The sequence below is a fragment of the Onychostoma macrolepis genome, chromosome 20 (genome assembly GCF_012432095.1).
Source record: "Onychostoma macrolepis isolate SWU-2019 chromosome 20, ASM1243209v1, whole genome shotgun sequence".
In the NCBI taxonomy this organism is placed as follows: Eukaryota; Metazoa; Chordata; class Actinopteri; order Cypriniformes; family Cyprinidae; genus Onychostoma; species Onychostoma macrolepis.
This window is the reverse complement of record NC_081174.1, coordinates 1,428,075-1,453,735: the sequence shown is the minus strand read 5'-3', so window position 1 is coordinate 1,453,735 and position 25,661 is coordinate 1,428,075. Positions and strand designations below refer to the sequence as shown.

Genomic DNA, 25,661 nt, shown 5'->3' with positions numbered 1-25,661 from the left:
CTCATCACATTTAATTCAGACTGCTCACAAATTACATAAAAATATAACTTCCTTGTTTAAGCAACAAAATTTAAGGGATGATGAGCAAAATAACCTGCCAATGCCTAAAAAGTAGATGTAAATTTCAGCATGAAGTAATGATATTATAAGGAATTATAATGTATACACCAGCATTAAAATTTTTTTTTTTTTTAAAGAAATCAATTATGCATGCATTAAATTGATCAAAAGTGACAATAAATATGTTTTTAATGAGTTTATAATGACATTTTACGGTATATTCAAATAGAAAACAGTTATTTTAAATGGTAACAATATTTCACAATGTTACAATTTTTACTGTATTTTAATCAAGTTAACGCTGCCTTGGTGAGCAGAAGAGACTTCTTTCAAAAACATTTGCAAATCAATAATAACAATAATAAAAAAACAACAAAAAAAAACAACATTTGATCAGTAGTGTACATACAGGTGCTGGTCATATAATTAGAATATCATCAAAAAGTTGATTTATTTCACTAATTCCATTAAAAAAGTGAAACTTGTATATTATATTCATTCATTACACACAGACTGATATATTTCAAATGTTTATTTGTTTTCATTTTGATGATTAGAGCTTACAGCTCATGAAAGTCAAAAATCAGTATCTCAAAATATTAGAATATTACTTAAGACCAATACAAAGAAAGGATTTTTAGAAATCTTGGCCAACTGAAAAGTATGAAAATGAAAAGTATGAGCATGTACAGCACTCAATACTTAGTTGGGGCTCCTTTTGCCTGAATTACTGCAGCAATGCGGCGTGGCATGGAGTCGATCAGTCTGTGGCACTGCTCAGGTGTTATGAGAGCCCAGGTTGCTCTGATAGTGGCCTTCAGCTCATCTGCATTGTTGGGTCTGGTGTCTCTCATCTTCCTCTTGACAATACCCCATAGATTCTCTATGGGGTTCAGGTCAGGTGAGTTTGCTGGCCAATCAAGCACAGTAACACTATGGTCATTGAACCAGATTTTGGTACCTTTGGCAGTGTGGGCAGGTGCCAAGTCCTGCTGGAAAATGAAATCAGCATCTCCATAAAGCTTGTCAACAGAAGGAAGCATGAAGTGCTCTAAGATTTCCTGGTAGATGGCTGCGTTGACTGTGGACTTCAGAAAACACAGTGGACCAACACCAGCAGATGACATGGCAGCCCAAATCATCACAGACGGTGGAAACTTCACACTGGACTTCAAGCAACATGGATTCTGTGCCTCTCCACTCTTCCTTCAGACTCTGGGACCTTGATTTCCAAATGAAATGTAAAATTTACTTTCATCTGAAAAGAGGACTTTGGACCACTGAGCAACAGTCCAGTTCTTTTTCTCCACAGCCCAGTTAAGATGCTTCTGACGTTGTCTCTGGTTCAGAAGTGGCTTGGTAGCCCTTTTCCTGAAGACGTCTGAGCGTGGTGACTCTTGATGCACTGACTCCAGCTTCAGTTCTCTCCTTGTGAAGCTCTCCCAAGTGTTTGAATCGGCTTTGCTTGACTGTATTCTCAAGCTTGCGGTCATCCCTGTTGCTTGTGCACCTTTTCCTACCCAAATTCTTCCTTCCAGTCAACTTTGCATTTAATATGCTTTGATACAGCACTCTGTAAACAGCCACACCTTTTAATAATGACCCTCTGTGACTTACCCTCTTTGTGGAGGGCGTCAATGTTCATCTTCTGGATCATTGCCAAGTCAGCAGTCTTCCCCATTATTGTGGTTTCAAAGAACAAGAGATACCCAGAATTTATACTGTAGGGATGGTCATTTATTCAAAATCAAATGTAAATATTCTAATATTTTGAGATACTGATTTTTGACTTTCATGAGCTGTAAGCTCTAATCATCAAAATGAAAAGAAATAAACATTTGAAATATATCAGTCTGTGTGTAATGAATGAATATAATATACAAGTTTCACTTTTTGAATGGAATTAGTGAAATAAATTATGACCAGCACCTGTATATGGTTATTTTTCCTGGAAATTCAACCCTAAATTGTTATTATGTATTATATAAGCATATAGTAATGCCAGTTTTGTTGAAAGTCCAGTAAATTAAGTACTTTACAAATGAAAGTGGCATCATCTCATTTGATTTTCTGTTTTTGTTTGGACTGATGGACACAAATCGAAAATTATTCATTACAAATAAATGCATCTGACATCAGCGCAATAACAGCTCCATGTTATGCAACAAAATCTGTCAAAAGAATAAAACTATAAAACAGATTGTTCTGACTCTGAATCAGATGAGCCATTGGAAGCTGTTGCTGCTCACATCAGTAACTGCTCATCAGCTGAATTATTTTAATGCAGCAAGTTGTGATATTGCCGGTCAACCATAAACAACCAACACGTCTGCACTGATTATAATGCATTGCAACGTGAAAAACAAACCCCAATGAACCCGATCAATGAAGCTGTCTGCACTGAAAGCACCTGTCTGTGACACAGGAAACAGAGTAGGCTGTATTTTCAGCTCTGTTACAATACCAATGTTTTTTTGTTTTTTTTTTGCATTTAACATTCGCAAAACCTTTCCATTGGACAAAAATAGGTTATTTACAGTGGAAAAAAAGTTCTTTAGATTATTGAAATGTTCATCACCTTTTAAAGGGTTCATTAACTGAGAAATCAAAATTGTTGACATACAAGAGGTCACTGTACTGTAAAAACATTCTGTAAGTTTCAGAACTCAAAACTTTCTCGTTAGTCTAAAAACAGCTTATATTGAAGGCAGTCTGCCAAAACGACAGCTTGTGGAATGTTATACTCTATGATGTAATAGTGTGGATAAGCACCGCCTCCACAGAAGATCAGCGCCTGCTTTTACATCACTATCGGTTTAGTCAAGTCACCTTTATTTATATCACGCTTTTAACAATACAGATTGTGTCAAAGCACTTAACAGTATCAAATTAGAGGATAGAGTGTCAGTAATGTATAATGATAAGATTAAACACTCAATTTTCAGTTAAAGGCATTTCATTATTCAATTCAGAGATGTCATTTAGCCCCGCCCACTGATTCTACACCGCTGCCTGTTTAGCCCCGCCCACCGATTCTACACTGCTGCCTGTTTAGCCCCGCCCACCGATTCTACATTGCTGCCTGCTTAGCCCCGCCCACCGATTCGCACACACAGAAGGTAAATGACAAGAGCAGCAAACGCAGGTCTACGCAGAAACCAAACGATAAACTTTATTTGATGAACTTTATTTTTGATGAAGTTCCAGCCCGCTCAGTAAGAACTTGGTGCTTTGTTCACTTCATTTTACTGCGGGTTTGTTTACAAACAAGGCTCAATTTGATGCAGGATTTTCAGAACGATTGAAACTAAAAGATGATTCTGTGTGGCTATATTGGATCCGACAGTCATGTTAGCAACACAAGTGTGAATAACTGTTTTTATTACGTGGTCACTATTGCTTTGTCTGTTATTACAGATCGTTTTATATATATTGAGTTATTTATGTGTTTTTGAACTAAATCACAGCAGCGTACATCTTTGAGGAAACGCTGTCAAACATAAATGTGAGTAATTTACCCATCATTCTCTCTGGCAACACGATAATGCACTAAAAAAAAATACAAATACGTAAAACATCACATATTGTGTTGTTGTTCCAGTGATCAAATGTTCTGTCTTTGCCCATAAATGAAGAAAGAAATAGCACAATCAAAATCACTCTATACAGCATAAAAAAGTGTCGTCTTTTTTCAGAAGAAATCAGGAAAAAATGCTGCTGACGTCTTTCAGTTTGGAATAAGTTAAAAGTCATTTCTAAGTCTCTGAGTCTCCAGCAGACTTCACGTTGTAATCTATAAATGGAAAGGCTTGGAACAGTAGTAGGTCTTCCTCGGAGCCATCTGCTGAAATTTCAATGAGAGCGCATTAAAAAAACATGCTTAGAAGTGAAGGCTTTACGTCTATCACCTGCGGTCAGTGTTCGTGATTGTACAGTCAGAGGGACATGGAGAAAATCCTGAGAGGACAGCAGAGCAGAATATAAAACCGTGCTAGCCAATACTGACTGACATACGGTAACAACATTTTGACATCCAAATTGGACTTTCTTCTTCTAATTTATAACTAGAGAGGTCAATGAAACAGTATAAGGTTAATATCAAAACAGAAAAAAGATGAAATGGCAGTTTTTCTCTTCCGTAGCACAGACCGGGTTCGGTACGTGGGTGTGAGTTCACGAATGCTGTCACGGCAAAGGCTTGGCTCATGAATATTAATTGAGTTACACAATGTTTGCTCTGTAGGCCTGCCTGATTAGCTGACAGGCAGGATTTGGAAAGAAGGCTTGGCACATGAATATTAATTTCTTGTGACCGGACTAGATGTTCAGGGAAGCTTGCTAACCGATCAATTAATATTCATGAACGAGGAAGCAGTCTGCCAGTCAAATAGTAATGCAAGTACTTTAAGGCTACATGCCATTGTTTTAAATTAAATATTTAAACTAAGACTTCAAATGTGACCCTCTATCACAAAACCAGTCTCAAGTGTCAATTTTTCTAAATTGTGATTTATACATAATCTGAAAGGTGAATAAATAAGCTTTCCATTGATGTATGGTTTGTTAGGATCGGACAATATTAGGCTGAGATACAACTATTTGAAAATCTGGAATCTGAGGGTGCAAAAAAATCAAAATATTGAGAAAATCGCCTTTAAAGTTGTCCAAATGAAGTTCTTAGTAATGCATATAACTAATCAAAAATGATGTTTTGATATATTTATGGTAAGAAATTTACAAAATATCTTCATGGAACATGATCTTTACTAAATATCCTAATGATTTTTGGCATAAAAGAAAAATGTATAATTTTGACTCATACAATGTATTTTTGGCTATTGCTACAAATATACCCCAGCGACTTGAGACTGGTTTTGTGGTCCAGGGTCACGTATATATCCACAGACTGGCAACTGAAAGTTGAATCTCACTTGAGAAATACAGGCAGGGTCTGTTTCGAGGGTCAGCAAAGAATATTGTGCTAGGACTGTCAAACTAGGTAATAAGCTTAATAAGGTTTTGTGGTGCAGGGTCACAAATATGTATATTTAACTACATTTTATTAAATAAGGTTAATCCATTAAAAAACTAAAAAAAAAAAAAAAAAAAACATAATTTATGTAATCTATTTTAGTGATTTGCATTGTTGCTAGCCAAACACATAATTGGAATTAGTCAGAATTAGGTCATTGTATATATTGTACACACAGTATTTTTTGACTATTCACTAATATAGTCTGCCCCAGTCATTGTATGCGTGTAAAATGCTGAAATATACGAGATAACTAAGCAGGTCACTCACAGTAGTACGTGTGTTAGTGCTTGTGTGACGGCCAGCAGGAGATGAAGCTGCTGCTGAGAGTGAAACACAAAAGCTCACAAATCTCAGTTTCACTTTCACTTCCAAATACACTACTGTTTTCCCTCTTTCTTTTTAAGAAATGCATTAAATAGATCAAAAGTAGCTGTTTATATATTTTACAAAAAAAAATTATAATTGAAATAGAAACATACAAATAAACCCTGTTCTTTTGAACCTTTCATTTATCTGGAAAAAAAACATTGGGCAGCACAGCTGTTTTCAACATTGATAATAATCAGAAATGTTCTTGAGCAGCATCTTACAACGATTTCTGAAGAATCACACTGAAAACTGGAGTAATGATGCTGAAAATTTGATCACGGCAATAAATTACGTTTTAAGATATATTACGATTAATTTTTTTAAAATAACATATGTATAGAATTGATAATATTTCACAATATTACAGTTTGTTTTTTCTGCACTGTATCTTTGGTAAAATAAATGTAGCCTTGAAAATCGTATCAACCCCTAAACTTGCGATAGTGTATATAAATATTATATCATCTTTATTACATATTTTAGTAAAAAAAAGCTAGTTTTATCAGATGTGTGAAGGTTAGTGTGTTGAGGTCAGGTTTCAGGCCCCAGGCTTCTGCTCCGAACGAGTCTTTATTGTGTTTGCAGTGCATTGGAGATCACAGTGTTTGTCATTCCTGCTGTCTGCTCTGACTTTCTCACTGGAGCTCCTAATGCGTCTGTGTGAAGCTGAAAAGTGCTGGGAAGAAATACAATGGATTTGATTGGTTTTGAGTGCATCTCATCACAGCTCTGTTTTGATTGGGTTGTGAACAGCACTGAAAATATGCTAAATGCAAATAATAAAATACAACTAGCCTGACTGCAATGTTAGGATATAGCAAAATAAATCTTAAAATCAAACATCATGAACAAAACCATGCAAAGAAAACATGATTTAGAATCCGTTAGGCTGAATACAGGTCGGCTTTCTGCTATTCAGCCTCATGTCATATTAATGTAATTCATGGGAATATTAACAGTGTTTGAGTTTTAGGACGTTTTTATTTTACTTTTGTATGATAATCAGTAACGGTACTGTTTTGAATGGCCACTGAATCTATATTTTGGTCCTAAAGCCAAAGCAGTTGATCTGTGTAACAGCCTGCAAGAGCTCTTCATATGGAGTTACTCTTGAGTTTGTAAATCCTGTCTCCTCCACACCTGCTTTGGCTAATCGATGCTTCATTACGTTCAGCCAAGCATGTTAGAAAAGGCTGGGTTGCACTGAGGAGAGGTTTTAATTGTTTTATTGTAAATCTTTCATTATTCTTTAGTTTTTTTTATTTTGATGCCGTGTAGTTGTTTTCCTCCAAGTTAGTGAAGACATACTGCTGTAGCTTAAAGAAATTCATCTGTCATTTTTAGGGTGGCTTAGCAAGGATGTATTATATCATATTATATAAGACCGAAGCAGATTCCTCCAGTTTGCTTTTGTAGTGATGCCATGAATATAAACATGATATCTGGCAGGCAGTTTAGCTGTCTTATCTCATAATCACTGATGCATTAATAATGTTTATTCAGCAGACTTTGAGCTTTATTACAAGTGGGTGATTCTGCATTAACTTGTATAAAGATGAGATGTCTAAAATCCAGTTGAGATTTAAGCACAATTCTCTCTCTCTCTCTCTCACACACTTTTTTTTTTTTGGCCATTTTACTGTTTTTCTTCAATGAATTTCAGAGCTTACTGATATTTATCACTGTACAAAAGTGCATATCTTTAAAATTTTATCTTGAATATTAAATTTTTCTTGTACAAAATTAAAGGAATTTTGTATTTTTTTTTAAATTAAATTATGTATAATTAAAACAATACACAAAACACAACAAAAGTTAATGTTTTTTGTGTTGTTTTCGAAGATGTCTCTTAAGGTAATATCTGTAATATTACAGTTTATTTTAACCTCTTGAATACTATATTTTATTTTAAAATGCTGTAAAATGTAGTTTATTACTTTGATTTATTACAATATTAAAACTCTTTTAATATATTTTACAATGTAATTTATTCCTGTGATGGCAAAGCTGTATTTTCAGCATCATTACTCCAGTCTTCAGTGTCACATGATCCTTCAGAAATCACTCTGATGTGCTGATCTGCTGCTCAAGAAACATCTCTGATTATTATCAATGACCCCAAACTTAGTGTAAGTAATATAAAATAAGTACTCATGAACTACAGAAATATGTAATTTAGTTTAGAAATTAAAATAAGACAAAATAGTTTTAAAGGGGTGGTTGATTGCGATTTCACTTTTTTTAAAGTTAGTTTGTGTTTAATGTTGCTGTTTGAGCATAAACAATATCTGAAAAGTTACGATGCTGAAAGTTCAACGCAAACGGAGATATTGTCTTTTAAAATTATGGCAGTTTAATGCCTACAAAAATGGCTCGTAGGGACTTCAACGAGTTACTTCCCGGGTTCGTGACGTAACGAACCCAGATAAAACCCGCCCAGGAACACGCAGCAAAGGGGGGCGGGGCCATGCTGTGCTGCTTTAGAGAAGAGGAAGAGTTGTTGCCATACCATCAAAACTAGGGGTGCATGAAAAAATTTATTCATACATGAATCGAGATTCTGTATTCTGACGATTCTAATGGATTCACAAGTTTCAAAATCAGTGTTCTAAAGCAGCGTTTCTCAATCCTGTTCCTCGCGTCCCCTGCACACGCTCTGAATCTCTCTCTCTCTTTCAGATCATCAGCTCAGCTCCAACAATGAACTGTTCCAATTACACACTTTGTGTATAGACAGACAGATATTTTCACATAGCTATGAGAAGCGTTATACATGGACGCGTGTGCGGTTGCCGTGCTGTATTAAAGCTTTAATCAGGATAAAGCCGTATATTAAAGCTAACATAAGCAGTAGCATTTACAAATAACAGCGTATCTAAAAGTATGAGACGACAACAACAAACAAAAAACATACCATTAAGAGCCGTGCTTGCACAGGTTCTGCGCGATCCTCTTCACTAATATCCTCCGCGGCTCAAACTGATAAGCAATATTGACGACGCCATTGTTTACAATACAACCAGAGCACATGCCGCTGAGACGAGGGGCGGGACATTTAGAAAGTCAGTAGAGGCGGTTTAGCCAATCACAACACACTGGGCCAGCTGACCAATCTGAGCCCATCACGTATTTCTGAGGGAGGGGCTTCATAAAAGCAGGAAATCATCAGCGCTTTTATAGGAGAAGAGACAGAGTGGTGTAGAATAAAGGTAAATTATGTGAAAAATAATGCATTTTTTTTAACAAACGAAGCATGAACACATGTTAGACTGAACTCCATAAACACTATCAAGCCTAGAAAAAAAACGCCCCTTTAAAATAAATACAAACATTTCAAATATTTTCAAATATCAATATTAAATATATTTTTTAATGATCAAACATTAAAAAAGATCATAGTTTTCATTTTTTTTAAGTTTTAATTGGTTTATTTTGTTATTGAAGTAATCAAGAAATAAGATGCACATCAATCAGTATTTTAATCATTTTAATATGTATGTATTTTTAAGCAGCACTCAGGGTTGGAGTTATATTTACAAATAGCTCTTTCTGACGGCTGAATTCACAGCATGAGTGTGTGTTGTGTGTTTTGTCATGTCAGTGTCGAGGCCGCTGTGGCAGCGTTCGCTCAGGCTCGGCCGCCGGGCATCTATAAAGCCGACTATCTTAAGGAGCTTTTCCGCCGCTACGGGGACGTGGAGGATGCGCCGCCGGCCCCTGCTCTCCCCGAATGGTGCTTCGACGAGGAGGACGACGAAGATGTGGACGATGATGGGAATGCCACCGCTCAGGGCTCCGAGCCCAGCTCCTCTCACTCCAGTCAGGGCAAGAAGAAGAAAGAACGGCTAAAACTGGTGAGAGAAACTCATTTCAGCTCATTCTCTCATAGTCTTGAAGGAAAAACCCTGGTTTAATACAGCACAGCTCATTAATAATGCTCATCTCTGACAGTGTATCAGCTCGATATAACCTGGACTGTTCTGTTTAGTGTCCCGGGTATCAACTTCCTTTCCTTTCCTTCTGAAATATTAGTGTGCAGGTGTGAGGAGTGTTTGTGTTTGTTTGTGTCTCAGCACGCTGTGTTTCTGGAGGGAGTTTCTGTCAAAGGAGTCACTCAAGTCACGTCACAGCCCAAGCTCGGCCTGACCCAGAGGAAGTGTCAGGAGTTCTCCGAGTGGGACAAGTGAGTCTGTGTGTGTGTGTGTGTGTGTGTGTGTGCGTGTGTGTGCGCGTGTGTGTGTGTGTGTTTTGTAATTGCTGGTAAAACTTCCCATGCGTGAGAGAATATTTGATTTTATACCATTGCTTTGGTAACAGTTGAATGATTAAGCTTAAATTACTGATGTAAAATAATGAATGTATACTACCTTAAGTGTATTAATACAATATATAAAACAACCTGCTTTTCATGCTAGATGTATTTTTTGTTAGATAATATTAAAAGTTGTGATGAAACCGATCATTTCTTGTGTATTCTGACATACATCAGAGTCAAACTAATTATATAAAAAATGTATAATTAAATTTCATGTAATAAATTGAATTTAACACACAAGTAATAGGTATTAAATAGGATAGGGGCATTGTTGTGTCCATTAGTTAACTGGAGGAAAGAATGGGGTGGGTTAAAGTGACCAGTGATTGGAGAAGTCCAGCATGTGATCAGAGAGAAATCTGTCATTTCACTGGAAGATAGAGTGATATGTTTAGATGAAATATTCAGAAGGTTTTCGGCTCTGATAGCCTGGTGGGAAGTGCGCTAACATATAACGCTGTTGTGTTGCGGGAGTCCCGAGTTCAAATCCCGGCTTGAGGACCTTTTTTTTTTTTACAGATCCCACCCACTTCACTTACTGTCTACTCTACACTATCCTGTCTTAATAAAATACACTACCTGTCAAAGGTTTTTGAACAGTAAGATTTTTAATATTTTTTAAAGAAGTCTCTTCTGCTCACCAAGCCTGCATTTATTTGATCCAAAGTACAGCACGAGCAGTAATATTAAATACCTTGAATATATTTTTAAAATGTACTTTATTGCTGTGATCAAAGCTGAATTTTCAGCATCATTTCTCCAGTCTTCAATGTCACATGATCCTTCAGAAATCATTCTAATATACAGATTTTCATTTTTGGAATTATAGAAAATATTACTGTAAAGTATGCTTTAAATTTGTAAAAATTGATGATAAAGATGTTTATAATGTTACAAAAGACTTCTATTTCAGATAAATGCTGTACTTCTGAACTTTCTATTCATCAAAGAAACCTGAAAAAAAATCTCTGTTTTCAACATAATAATAATAATAAATGTTTTTTTGAGCAGCAAATCAGAATATTAGAATGATTTCTGAAGAATCATGTGACTGGAGTGATGCTGAAAATTCATCTTTGAAATCACAGGAATAAATTACATTTTAAAATATATTCAAATAGAAATCAGTTATTTTAAATAATAAAAAATATTTCACAATATTACCATTTTTGCTGTATATTGGATCAAATAAATGCAGGCTTGGTGAGCAGAAGAGAATTCTTTAAAAAACATAAAAAATCTTACTGTTCAAAAACTTGTGCCTGGTAGTGTATATCAAAAAATAAAGCTTAAAAAAAACAAAACAATTCAGAGGTCAAATAAAAATAAATAAAAGGAGCACATGCATGAATGAGCTGTCAATCAATAACATGCTTTAGAAAATATATATGGTGAATATCTATGATATAACGAAGAACATTATTTGTATTTGTGCCTAATAAGTATTGGAAAACATTTTTATACCCTATTAATGGAAAGTGCTAAAGTCTGCCGTGAGTTATTGTCCTGATGAAACAGCAGCCGTGATAACTTTCACTGATGAGTGGAGATCAGTTAAACCACCCAGCAATGTGTCCCATAATCCCACGTGTTTATTTTTCTGTGCCTGTCTGTCAGATCGGGGTTTCCTGGTGCTCAGCCCGTATCGATGGACCGCAGGAACATTCGTCTGTTGGAGCAGAACGTTTATAAAGTCAGCTGGAAAGCAGACGGCACACGGTGAGTCCAGCGACTGAAGTACTGTGCCGTTCACACGCTACGCTAAATCACGTCGAAACCACTGTGGCATCTCACTAGAAACACAAAGAAAGATAGCTTAAAAAGGGATATTAAAATTATTAACATTTTTATAGCCATATTGCACTTTCCCAATGTCCTAAAGAAATTATTTTTCTCGATTTTCCTTATGGTTTTGTGGCTATTTTTGACCGCCTCCTCTCTAACTCTTATAATTAAACAGGCTATTTTTGCTATCTTATTCAATATGCAAGTGAAGTGCATGAATTTGCTGATTACTGAATAGATGATATGTAAATGTGAGAGGTCATATGTTAATGAGATCATGGTTGTGTTGTTAAGTATAATTTAAAGTTTAAGTTGTTTTTGCAGCTTGGATTAACTAATGTTTTCATCTGGAGGGGATGCTTTTAGTTACAATAATTACATATTCAAGGTTTGAGTTTTTTTTGTTGTTTTTTTCAACAAGGGCGCATTAAATTAATTAAACGTGACATTAAAGAACTTTAATAATGACTTCTGAAGGCTTTGCATCACAGGAATCAATTACATTTTAAAACTAAATTAAATGAGAAAACTGGTATTTTAAATTGTACAAATCATTTCACAATATTTATTTATTTATACATACTGTATTTTTGATCAAATAAATGCAGCCTTGTTGAACTTGATGAAACTTACGGGAGTTTGGAGTGACCAACTTTTATTATTATTCATTCTATTATTGTTTTAAGGTTTTTGTTTGGACCAACTAAAGATGTGAAAGGTTTCATGTAGATGGCTGCGCTTTTAAATGCTGTAAACACGTTACATGCATTACATTTACAAGCCTTAATGGCACATACAAGCAATCTCAGTGTGCCTTTCAGGTTTCAGTGTGAGCTTTGGCAGGTTGTGTGTGTTAATCAGACACTTTTCTGCACTGAACGCCAGAAGTCAGACTTGGATGAAATTAATTAAATCTATCTGACCATCTAGAACTGGTTGAGTAACTTATTTTCTTCTTTTTGGCTCCCTTTTAATTAAAAAGATTTTAGTTAACACTGATAACATTAATGCCTACATAATATCAGATGTTTTCTTTTTAAAAATGATTCTTTTGATGATCTTTAGTGTAATTTTCTTGTGCTGTTTCTATAATGTCAGAGTCTAGCGCTCATAGAGGGCCATTTAATGATGGTCCAGGTAATTTTATGGCAGCTCTGCATGAGCTTGTCTGCTCTAATGATGTGAACCGTCTCTCTGCGCTCCTGCTGGCTCATGTGCTCAAAGCAGAATCAAATGTCTGCATGAACATCATTAAACACTCACCCATAAGACAGATCTGCTCAGAAGCACCACAGTTGGCACCTTGCAGCAATGCTCTATGGCTTGGCAGAAGCGAATGAGCGGGTTTGGTGTGTCACAAATTCAGTTGAAAGTTGAGCAGAACAGCCATGGCTCTCTGACAGAGGAACGCTCGGCTCCGTCACTGAGATGTTAAAAAGATCTCTTTAACTGGAGATCTGCTCTAACAAGCCCATTATCCTGAGCTTTGGCCACTCATGGCTTACAGAGTATCACTGTGTGATGTGTTTGCTCAGGGGACGTCCAGGGAATTAAAGGGGCTTAAAGTCGTGGTCTAATGGTTAGAGAGTCGGGCTCGTAACTCAAAGGTCGCAGGTCCGGCAGGAGTTGTAGGTAGGGTGAGTGAATGTACAGCGCCCTCTCCATCCTCAATACCACGCACCAAACCCCCAACTGCTCCCCGGGTGCTGCCGCACTGCTCCGGGTGTGTGTTTATGGTGTGTGTGTGCACTTAGGATGGGATAAATGCAGAGCACTAGTTCCGAGTATGGGTTTCCATACTTGGCCACATGTCACGTCACTTTTTCACTTTTAAAGCAACGACTGATGGGTTTCTTTTTTGTTGGACAGTTGTTGTTTTTTTGGGTCTCTGATATCACACCAGTTTTCAATATGTGGTGAATTGTAGTATAGGGACCAATTCTCACTATTAAATAGTTGCTTATTTGCATGTCTATTATTAACATATTGGCAGTTTATTATTATATATAAAGCACATATTCTGCATGACCATATTCTACATCCCTAATTCTACTCAACACCTAAACTTAACAACTACCGCACTAACTATTAATAAGCAGAAAATTAGGAGTTTATTGAGGCAAAAGTCGTAGTTAATGACAAGAATTGGACCTTAAAATAAAGTGTGACCAAATTTACTAACCATAAACTGTCCATGAAACTGTATTTTATATATTTAATTAATTTATTTAAAGGGATAGTTCACCCAAAAATGAAAATCCTGTTGTTATTATTTTATGTTGTTATTATTTAATTAAAAACATAATTTGCTCACCCTCATGTTTTTCCAAACCTATAAGACTTTCATTTATCTTCAGAACACAAATGAAGATGTTTTGATTAAATCTGAGATAGTTCTGTCCTCCATTGACAGTCTATGCAAACACAGTTTTTAACACTCGGTTTAGCAGTTTAGTCCAAATTTTTCTGAAGAGAATCGATCGCATTATATGATGAACATATAATGGATTCATGTAAATGTGTCATAACAAGCTTGAGAGAAAAAACCTTCTGATAATTTTCCAAATACGTGAGAGTCATGATAGATATGCGTTATTCGTGTCATTTACGTCAGTGAGGGACAGACTGGCATTCTTACAGTTTGATTTAAACCATGTAATGTTAAAGATTTTTATAAAGTGAGCAGCCAGATGATGAGTTCTTGGCTTGACAGCCAAGTTACTCTGATTTAATGCTCGTTGTGGGTTTATTTTGCAGACTGGCTAATGAGTAATTCAATTTTCATCTGTAATTCTAATAATGAATAAATTGAATAATCCGTCTATATAGAATGTCTAGGGCTTTTCACAAGCGAAATTGTTAACCCCGGGTTATCTTGCTTCACGTTTCACACTTACCCAGGGTTAAAAGTTAATCCTGGTGAATTATTTGCTGTTGTTTCACACTGCACGTTCCTAAACCCCAGGTTAAAGTCTTGTGTTTGTCAGTGTCACTGAAAGGACAATCACAGCACGCAACCTGTTTTCACAGCTTTTCTGGCATCAGTTATCCTGTCATTTAAAATAGTTTGTTGATATCCAGCCTCAGCTAATTTGTCTGTCAGTTTCTTAAACACTCTGTTGTTTCTGACTGTGCCATCCAATTTGTCTTGAACAGACTTTTTTGACCATAACTGTAAAAACAGCACTGTCTCCTCCTCACTCCAGTCGACTTGTTTTCCGTCGTTTGACATTTCTTATAAATGCTATACTGTTGACACAAAGCACAGTTCCTATGACCGATGTGACATGAGCCCACTGTTCAATTTCTGATTGGTTTTCTGTAGGGCTGTCAAAATGGCTAAAAAACAAAATTCGAATTTTGTATTTAAATATTATCAGTATTCGAATTAAATTTGAATTTAAAAGACATAATTTCAGTTAGGGGTAAAAAAATCTTTTGGCTTCTCTCCTTAGGCCACCTCGAGCAAAATATTACTAATGCACATTTCTTCAAAGCAATACAATAACACGACTATCACTGAAAAAAGTGCATATTAATGTTTATAAACCAAATATAATTAATTTGCTTAAACAATTAGAAACAAAACAGCATCATGTATGTATATATAGTTCAATACAAAGGACCGTAAACCAATTACAAAGAGTACTTTTTCTATTTAAAAACCTGAGATGCAGTGGGATGGGGGAAAACCGCCATAAAGTCTCAAAGTCTGTTTTTTAAAAGTTGAACTTACATTAATTTTACATGGCTTTCTAAACATGCGGCTCTCTTGTGCGAGACGCGAGTGCAACGGTGATAGATGTTTCTCTAGAAAATGCGATAATTCTGTGTGAACGACTTGGTTTTGACGTGAACAGCATCTTCTCTGCATTGATGTTGTTTTTCCGCAATATTTTGAATGAACAAGGTAGCAGCGCAGCATCTAGTGGGTTCAACTGGATAAGCTATGAAAAACATTAAAATGCAATGACACCTTCGTCGTCATCGCATCTTGTGTGCCACTGGTAAGGCTGTCTGACGCACACCCAAAATTTGAATGCAACGTTTTTTGCATTCAAATGTGGATTTTTATTTTAAATTTGATGAATATTCGAAATCCGAATTGTTTTTGACAGCCCTAGTTGTCTTGTAGTTAAGCGCCAAGCCATAACATTTTAACGCCGCTTCGTTAAGCGCAGTGTGAAAAGCCCTTCTGTGTACTCAGTAAAGCTTTTCAGTGTGTAAAGCTTTGGTAATAAGTTAATTTTCAATTCATTATCAACATTATTGCGTGACTCTCTGAATAAAGTTGATTCTGATTTGACAGTCATGCCATTTCCAGGTTTGTTATTCCCAGAGAATGACCGTCGTCAATAGCAGTGTTGTACAACATCCGGGTACATACTGAAGCAGAGCATGATCCACTTCCTTCTATTCCAACATGATAACGACCCCAAACACACCTCTAAGACAACCACTGCCTTGCTAAAGAAGCTGAGGGTAATGGTGATGAACTGGCCAAGCATGTCTCCAGACGTAAACCCTAGTGAGCATCTGTGGGGCATCCTCAAACGGAAGGTGGAGGAGAGCAAGGTCTCTAACATCCACCAGCTCCGTGATGCCGTCATGGAGGAGTGGAAGAGGTCCAGTGGCAACCTGTGAAGCTCTGGTGAACTCCATGCCCAAGAGGGTTAAGGCAGTGCTGGAAAATAATGGTGGCCACACAAAATATTTTGAGGGGACAGCAAATTTACACTGTTATACAAGCTGTACACTCACTACTTTACATTGTGGCAAAGTGTCATTTCTTCAGTGTTGTCACATGAAAAGATATAATAAAATATTTACAAAAATGTGAGAGGTGTACTCACTTCTGTGAGATACTTATCTAGTTGTTTTTATCACAAAATAACCCCCTTCACTTCACTCTGGGGTCTTGATCACCCTGTAGGGGTTTATTTTGCAATTAAAAACTGTCCTGATGTTCATTATCCCTCACTTCTATAACATATTAGTAGTTCGTTAACATTTGAATTCAGTGAAACCCTGTGCTGACGTTGTGTAAGGAACGGAAATATTTGAAGTTGTTATTCACTGAAAACTGCATCTGTCCTGCATCTCAAATCTCATTCGCACATTTGCATTTGGCGCATGAAAACACGTTGCACTTTGATGTCAATGACATAGAATGTGAAAAAGTGTAATTAGGTCTATAGCTTTTTCGTAGAAAACAATTCTTTTAAATAATTTTGATTTTGAAATGTGCATTGTGTTGCTATCATGTTTAGTTGAAGTTGTGTCTAAATAAATTTGAAATATTTCTGAATATCTCCAAAAGCAGAGATTTCAGAGGTTTTTTTTCTATGCTTTTTCATTTTGGCAGACACTGTCAGCGTTTGAGACAACTCAATTTGCTGAAGTCAGAAGCGTTCCCATTTAGTTGCTAATTTCAGTACAATACGTGACCGGGATACATCACACTCTTGCGTTATTCACTGAAGACACCTTTTATTCATATCTAAAAGGCCAATAGTGCATGAGGCCATGGACAGATGCACAGAATATGATGTGATGGCATGAGAACATCCTGCACATTCACAACACAAGCACTGTGCTCAACATTTAATGCTAGTCATTGTGTTACAAAAAGATGTTTCTGAGCTTTGTTTTGCTTAGCTAGTTACTTCTGTGACTTGGTGCTTAGCAGTGCAGTATTCGAGCAAGACCCCGTTCCTTCTCCTGGTGTCTGATACAACTGCAGAAACAGGGAATTGGGCTGATCGTATTGAAGTTGAGGTGTAATGAGGAACACATTCATATTTCTGTAACTGCAGTCTTTGATATATATGATGACTCTGTCTTTCTGAATGCTGGCAATGACTTCCTAACGATGATTTGGAGAGCCAAACCAAACCGCTGCTCTCTTACAGCCAGTGAAGTGAGGGGCTCAGCTGCTCTTTGGACTTAAAAATGAGTCCCAAATTTAAGATGCATAACATAAGATGCATTGAATTGCGTAAAAAAAATCCTATCCATTTGGATTACAGAGTTTTAGCACAGACAAACTAATAAACTTATTGTGATGCATATTTACTCATGCATAAATGAAACCGGTTAGATTTCTCTTATGGTACTAATAAACTGAATGTGTTGTAAAAACACAACAGGTTTATATATCAATCATCAATAAATGTTAATTGTTCCAAACTCATACATCTTGTTCCACAGCTATGCTTTAACCATGTGTGTACTATTAACAGAATAAATGCAATTTTCTTTCTTTTTTTTTGGAAATATGATTTAAATAAATGTAAATGGATGCAAATAGGTAATAATAAATTACGCTATGAAGTGTAGAAATTTTTGCAGTTTCTTATCCATTTCTTTTATGCATGACTGACAAATATGAGTCTTGTCAATGAGTTTATGTTAAAACTTTGTCATTCAAATTGTTGGAATTTTTTTTTATTTCTAAAAAACATTTTATTACTTTTTTTCTTCTTTTTACATTTACCAGTGTTAAGTACATTTTCTAAATTGAGTAATTTGAATAGGAATCCATGCAGTGAGGACTTTAGCTTGAGGTCGAAAGATTTTGTGTGAGCTTTCAAGTTGGACGTGCAAATTTGCCGCATTAACTAACAGAAAGCTGCTTGGTTTGAATGTGACTTCTGTGTGAGCTGTGCTTCATACATCACTATCAACAACAGACAATGGACTCTTTTTGCCCGTGAAATTTTGTTAATGTGACTGCACCTGTTAATAGTGCTGTCATTGTACACGTGCAAGCCTCCGTTTGAGCCTATGGAAACTTTGGTAGTACCTTTGGGGTTTTGTCGTACAAACCTCTCCACTGCGGCTTCATCCGAGCGCTAGTGATGTTCACGCTCTATCGGGACATGCGTCATGCATTCAGTTTGCTTTGGATGCATCTAAAGTTATTTTACATCCTGATGCAGCTTATATTCCTCTGTCTTTCAGCTGCCTGCTTTCTCAGGGCCTCCTTTTGCTTTGTGTCCTGTTTGTATTCTGCTTTTAGAGTTGATCGTCTTCAGTTTATCATCCATGCTGGAAACATGACTGAAGAGAACGCCTCTGGAGTGGTCGCTAAATTTCATTAGACTAAACCTCACCTGATTTATTTTTCTTTGTTTAATTATACCCATTATGAAAAGTGTTTCTGTTCATTTTTCTGATGGCAGTGAACCACATGAAACGAGGCATTGCTGCTCATCAGTTCCTGCCGTGTCCATGCCGCCGGGACGCATGTTCCCAATCAGTGCTTTTCTCTTCAGCTGCTAATTTCTGCTCGTAAACAGCCAAAAGCAGCTAAATCTGGCCAGACTTGTTTACATCTTGTTCCGTCTCGTTTTGTAGCCACACAATTTTCCAGTCAATGCTTCTTGACCTTCCATCGTTTACCTGTAACATTGTGTTTCTTATTGGTGTTTCTAACTCTGTTTTTGGTGGTCTTTGTTAGGATCCTCAAGGGGTCAGTAATATGCTCTCTATGCCAACCTTTTTGCATAATCATCAATCCAAAGTTTTACTTTTTACCCAAATTAGTAATACAAAGTCACGCAGAAAGTACCATGCAAACTATTTTTGCCTCTGTTCCAAATGAACAGTTATACAACCTTTAACAAGGACAGCCAAAAACAGCAACACGCATGTACACGTATATTTGGGGTAGGGGTAAATTAACTGAATCACCTCACTGTGTCTCTTGTGTTTTTACAGGTACATGATGTTGATAGATGGAAAAGATGAAGTCTATATGATTGACAGAGACAATTCAGTCTTTCACATAGCCAACATGGAGTTTCCTTTCCGGAAGGATCTTCGCATCCACCTTTCCAACACACTTCTGGATGGGGTGAGTTATTGCATGGTTTGAAAGCCTGTTAATCAGGTTAGATAGAGAGGATGCGCTCTATTTCTACACTTAATGGACGCTCACAGGTTTGGTTTTCATGGGATGGTCAAAAATAAGGTGGTGTTGTGAGCTAATGCATCTTTCTACAAATGAGGATCTTGCTCTCAGAGCATTTATCAGCTCATATGCAGAAATAGCAAGGCTGGGTTTCTCAATTAAAGGTTTAATTAGCCAGTTTTGATCTAGGTTTTATTTAAGTCGAGTTGCACCAATTAATTTTAAAAATAGTTTAAATTAAAATGTGTGATTGAAATGATGCCAGGATGCTCTTGCAGTAAACAGTAGAAATGTTACTCTTTCACTTCATTAATGAGTGTCTATAATTGGGTTATTAGCAATCATAATAATGAATACTGCCGTTCAAAAATTTGGGGTCGGTAAGATCTTCTGCTCACCAGGGCTGCATTTATTTGATGGAAAATATAGTAAAAACAGTAATATGGTGAAATATTATTACAATTTAAAATAACTTTACTCCAGTCTTCAGCGTCACAGGATCCTCAGAAATCATTCTAAGATGCTGATTTGCTGCTCAAGAACATTTCTGATTATTATCAATGTTAAAAACAGTTGTGATGCCAAATATAAAAAAACAAGAACATGATTTGAAAACTTTTTTCAGGATACTCTGATGAATAAAAAGTTTAAAATAACTGCATTTATTAGATTTTTTGTAATATCTTTAGTGTGAGTTTTGATCAACTTAATGTCATTACTCCAAAAAAAAAAAAAGTTAATTTCATTCAAAATTATACAGACCCCAAACATTTAAATGGTAGTGTATAATATAAAAACTCTATAAATGACTACGTATAAATATTGTTAGTTTACATAGGACTGATCGAATGTTACAGTAGCTTGTATATACAGTTAGGTCCATATATATTTGGACACAGGCACAATTTTTATTATTTTAGCTGCTGACCAAAACATATTCAAGTTACAGTTATATAATGTGCACACTCTGAGCTTTAATTTGAGGGTATTCTCATCACAATTGGAGGAAAGGTAAAGGAATTAAATTTAATATGTACCTCCCCCCTTTTTCAAGGGACCATAAGTAATTGGACAGTTGACTCAAAGGCCATTTCATGGACAGATGTGGGCTATTCTTTCATTATTTCTACATCAATTAAGCAGGTAAAAGGTCTGGAGTTGATTCTAAGTGTGCCGTTTGCATTTGGAAGCTGTTGCTGTAAAACCCACATCATGCAAATCAACAGTTTGGTACATTATTAGAAAAAATAACGCACTGGTGAGCTCAGCAACATAAAAAGGCCTGGAGGTCCACGGAGGACAACAGTGGTGGATGATCGTAGGATCCTCTCCATGATAAAGAAAAACCCTTTCACAACATCCAGCCAAGAGAAGAACACTCTCCAGGAGACAGATGTGTCACTGTCAATGTCTACAATCATGAGAAGACTTCACAAGAGCAAATACAGAGGGTTCAGCACGAGGTGCAAACAAGGCTTAGACTTTGCCAAAAAACATCTAAAAAAGCCAGAGCACTTCTGGAAAAGCATTCTTTGGACGGCTGAAATTAAGATCAACCTGTACCAGAATGACGGGGGAAAAACGTGTGAAGAAGGCTTGGAACAGCTCATGATCCAAAGCATACAACATCATCTGTGAAACACGGAGGAGCAGTGTGATGCATGAGCTGCATGGCTTCCAGTGGCACTGGGTTACTGGTGTTTAGTGATGACGTGACAGAAGTATTCTGAAGTGTACAGGGATATACTGTCTGCCCAGATTCAGTAAAATGCAGCAAAGTTGATTGGACGGCACTTCATAGTACAAGTGGAAATGCCCCAAAACATACAGCAAAAGCAACCCAGTTTTTGAAGGTAAAAAAAAAAAAAAGTGTAATTTTCTGCAATGGCCGAGTCAATCTCCTGATCTCAACGCGATTGAGCAGCATTTCACTTTCATTTGCTATATATTAGCATTTTATGGTATATTTTTGTTCAACCCCTTGAATTAAAGCTTAAAGTCTGCACTTCGATTTCATCTTGATGATGGCATACAGAGCTGAAATTATGAAAACGGTGTCAGTTTCCAAATATATATGGACCTAACTGTAATTCACTCACAAGACATGAAAAATATCAATGGTATCAATTAATAGAAGCAAATAGTGAAATAAAAGATGAAAGAGCACATATAATATGATGAGCATGTGGACGAGGTTCCCGGATCAGTTGTGTCATGTCCCTGTCCTGCATCTTCCCATAGTGCAGTAATGATCAGCTGTCAGCAGTGTGTGTGTGTGTGTGTGAACTCTCCTTCCCATGCATGCTAAATCTGTCCTCTAATGTACCGCCCGTCCATGCCATGAGTCCCCTAATCCATCCTTTTAATAATTTATGTACATATTTATTTATTATAAATAGAAAATATCTCAGAGGCCTGCTCTGTCTGCCACTTTTAATTGTGCAGTTATATCTTTTTTTTAACCTCCACAGCAGCGAGCTCGAAGTTAATCACTAACTGAGATTTCAATCAGAGTGAAAACAAAAGGATTCAAGTTCATTTAAGTTTAATTCATTTAAAGTTAATTTAGATTTGTTGTCAAATTAAAACCAAGGTTAAAATGAGGGGTTTAATGCGATGTTGATTATTTTTAATTATTAAATAAATCATGATTTAATCTATGTTTAAGATCCATCTTTATTGGTGCAGAGTAGTTTGGTATTATATATGACAAAACCCCTCAATTTAAACTCGAAATGATTGAAAATGTTGAAGGTCCATGATTTTGTCAAACTGATTTTAATAGAAATGATGTGTCTCTTCGATGTATCACGGGTGCTTACTCAAGTCCTAACAGTGATTTCAAAACAGCAGATGAATTATGTGTTCACCTCGAGAACAAAACGAATATTCGATGGACTGAGCGAAAAACAAATTAACGCTGGTACAATGGATACCTCTGATGGATGCCCAAACACACCTTTAGCTGCTCTGCTGTGTGACCGTAAGCAGCACAGAAACAAGGCTATCACTTTCATTATTAAACATAAGAGGATCCATGTTCCCACTGGATTTATAAAGGGTTTTTTCCATCAATGTACAGCTCACAGATCAGTGTTGATTCATTATTGATTATTTTGATGACTCTCTGCAGCCTTAGTCAAAACTTTTCTTTGTTTAATCTTTTAATATACAGGTTTAAATGAAAAACATTACAGATTTGATTGATCTCAGACATGTGGACTCCATGTGTTAAATTAACACTAATGTTCTTTAATTTGTGTCTGTGCTTGAGCTTTAACGCTAAATATCTTATTTAGATTTTTTTAATTACATTGTTAGGCTTGATTTATGAGCAATATATCTGCATTTCTTATCGTCACCTTCTTGTTTTGCAGGAGATGATTATCGACAAAGTGAACGGGCAGCCCGTCCCGCGATACCTCATCTATGACATCATTAAATTTAACGTGAGTGCCTTTCAGTAACAATAACAAAAACACACTCCTGTTTGCTCTTTATTTAATTAAGAATTACGTTTGCATTAGCACATGCTAAATTACCATGAGGTGTTTCATTTAAAATCATGCCATCTTTTATTATCCATCATATCTCTCCAGATCTCTACGAGGTTTAGTGTCAGATACTGTCAGCCCCAGAAAGAACAAAAAAAGAACCATAAAAATACAATAAAATTAGCTCATATGACTACTTTACTCCCTCTTCGACTCATCTTCCCCTTCATTGCAGCTCTCAGATTTCATTCACAAATGTTACAGAAAAAAAGGCACCTTTAGACAGATTTAATAATCTTCCTCTGAATAATAATATTTTTTCTTTAGAATATGTGGAATATAGCACATAAATCAGGTGCATATTTTGTCCTTTGTAAAGATTGTCTATATAAGTCACTATTCAAGTTCTGCATAAATATTTCTATTTTTGTTTGTGCACAGAAGAAAGAAAGTCATATAGGTCCCATTTTTCCTCCATAATTTTAGCATATTTCCTTGTGCAAGGAGATATATCGACAAACTGCTTGGTGACGTCATCCAAAATAGAAATCAGTTAAAGTAAATTTGTTTTGTATCGCACTTTTTAACAATACATTAGAAAAGCTGTATATTTTTTTTTTTTTTACGTGCAGTGTTGAATCATTCACAATAAGGAATGTGTATTTGGACAAAATATGGTCAGCTTTGATTTTTACGTTGACTGGATGCTCAGAAATTATGTTGTTGAGCTAATTTTTTAAGTCCTAATTCACATCCATCTTAGTTTTGGGAGGAATGAGTAAGTCTTTGAGTTTTCTTGCATCATTTTCTGCTTCTTGAAGTGCAGTATCCATCAAATAAATCCAGGCAATCACATGGTACACAGTCTGCGTTTGAGACAGGACGCTTGGATTCGTCTTGCTTGGTTACCATACTGAAAGGAACATTTTTCCAAAATGCAGCTCTGATCCGTCATTCTTAAGATTGATGCCGTGGGCAAGCAGTGTGTAAATATAGACGGCACATTAATTGAGCTTGTCCAATGATGTGTCGAAAGACTGATATTCAGTTCAGTTATAGCACTCGCATATGCACTTTGCTTGTGTATTTATTACATTTTTATTTAAAATATGAGTATTTTAGAGACTAATGCAGATATGTTTTCTAAAGTACTGTTTTGTGGAGCACAGCTGGAGTTCTCATTGACAAACAGCATGTGGGAGATCCATGTGAGAGTTTGCTCTCAGCATTGGTAATGCAGCCGTCCTTGTTCTGAATGTGTTGTGAATCGATTTGTAAACTAGAAGTGCCCCGTGTCCCTCCACATGCTCTTCTCTTACTCCTCCTACACTCTTAAAAATAAAGGTGCTTCAAAAGGTTCTTCACAACAATGCCCTAGAAGAACCATTTTTGGTTCCACAAAGAACCATTCAGTCAAAGGTTCTTTAAAGAATCATCTCTTTCTTACCTTTTTATAATCTGAAGAACCTTCTTCCGCCACAATGAGGCTTTTGTGAAACAGAAAGGTTCTTCTGATGTAAAAGGCTCTTTATGGAACCATTTAGACAAAAAGGTTCTTCTTAAGAGTGTATGCAACAGAAAAACTTTTTTTATAAATTATATATATATTTATTAGGGGTGTAACTATACACAAATATGACTGTTTGGTACTTAGCTCGCTTTTGACGTCACGCTTCGGCATGGTTTCTGTAGAGCAGGAGGAAAAAAACTGAACAGAAATTGCTTTTTTAAACTAAACAATGGTTTACTGAACAAATTAAATATATTCATTTATAATTACAATTTTCTTAGGGATACAAATCTGCCTCAGTTTATGGTCTCTAAACTATAGTGAGCCCAGGTTACAATTAACAACAGAGCCCAAACTTAAATTCAATTACTATTTATTTTTAACTATAATAATCACCACTCAAATTAAAAAATTGTAGGCTATGCAAATATGTAAATTGTTTATTTGAATTAACTTCAGAAAATATTTATTTAAACAAACAAAATAAAATATAAAATAAAATAATTAAGATTTCACTAACAGGTAAAGTAAAATATAATGAAGTATAGTCTAATATTTAGCAAAATGCTCTTCATTAGACTTCATTTCTCTAGCAAATAATGAGCTGTAGACACTGATGACTTGCCTGAGGTAAATGAAATGATACGTGACATTTTGTTTACAAGCGGTTTTAATGACGTCTTTGAAACACTAATTGAGCGATTACATGAAGCGTGAGATGTTCATTCATGTTTATTTCATGAAAAAAATAGTAATAAAGAGGAAGGGATGGTTGAACTGAGGTGTTTATACAGCGATCTGTCTCACCACATCAGAGTGCACCAAAATGCCATTTATTGTCTGAATTAAATGGAAAAAATGCAACGATTTGTTCCGTACACATGCGTACCGAACAAAAAGACCATATAAGAAGTTCTATTTATAGCAAATGTAAAGCCCTTTCACACCAAAAAGTGTAATGAATAAACCTCAGGTTGAAGGAAAAGTAAATTCATAATAAATGTTGACATTTAGTCTAGAACTACAGTAAGATCATGTTCACACAGCTCACACAACGCCACTGTACTTCCGATTTCGCCCAACATGGAGACAGGAGACTTGTCAGTCAATAAATGGCAAAACAAAGTAACTGGCATTACTTTTTTGAAAAAGTAACTCAGATATTTTGTTGTAAATTA

The 25,661-nt window shown here is 36.0% G+C and overlaps 1 protein-coding gene across 1 annotated transcript in view; it reads left to right on the top strand.

Moving 5' to 3' along the window:
- The window catches only part of rngtt (RNA guanylyltransferase and 5'-phosphatase), a 123,861-nt gene that overhangs the window by 16,805 nt on the left and 81,395 nt on the right, over positions 1–25,661 (top strand). The window contains exons 6-10 of the mRNA XM_058755475.1: positions 9,066–9,318; positions 9,538–9,647; positions 11,397–11,498; positions 19,287–19,422; positions 22,857–22,928. Coding sequence (XP_058611458.1) covers positions 9,066–9,318; positions 9,538–9,647; positions 11,397–11,498; positions 19,287–19,422; positions 22,857–22,928 — 673 coding nt within the window. The remainder of the gene's footprint in view (positions 1–9,065; positions 9,319–9,537; positions 9,648–11,396; positions 11,499–19,286; positions 19,423–22,856; positions 22,929–25,661) is intronic.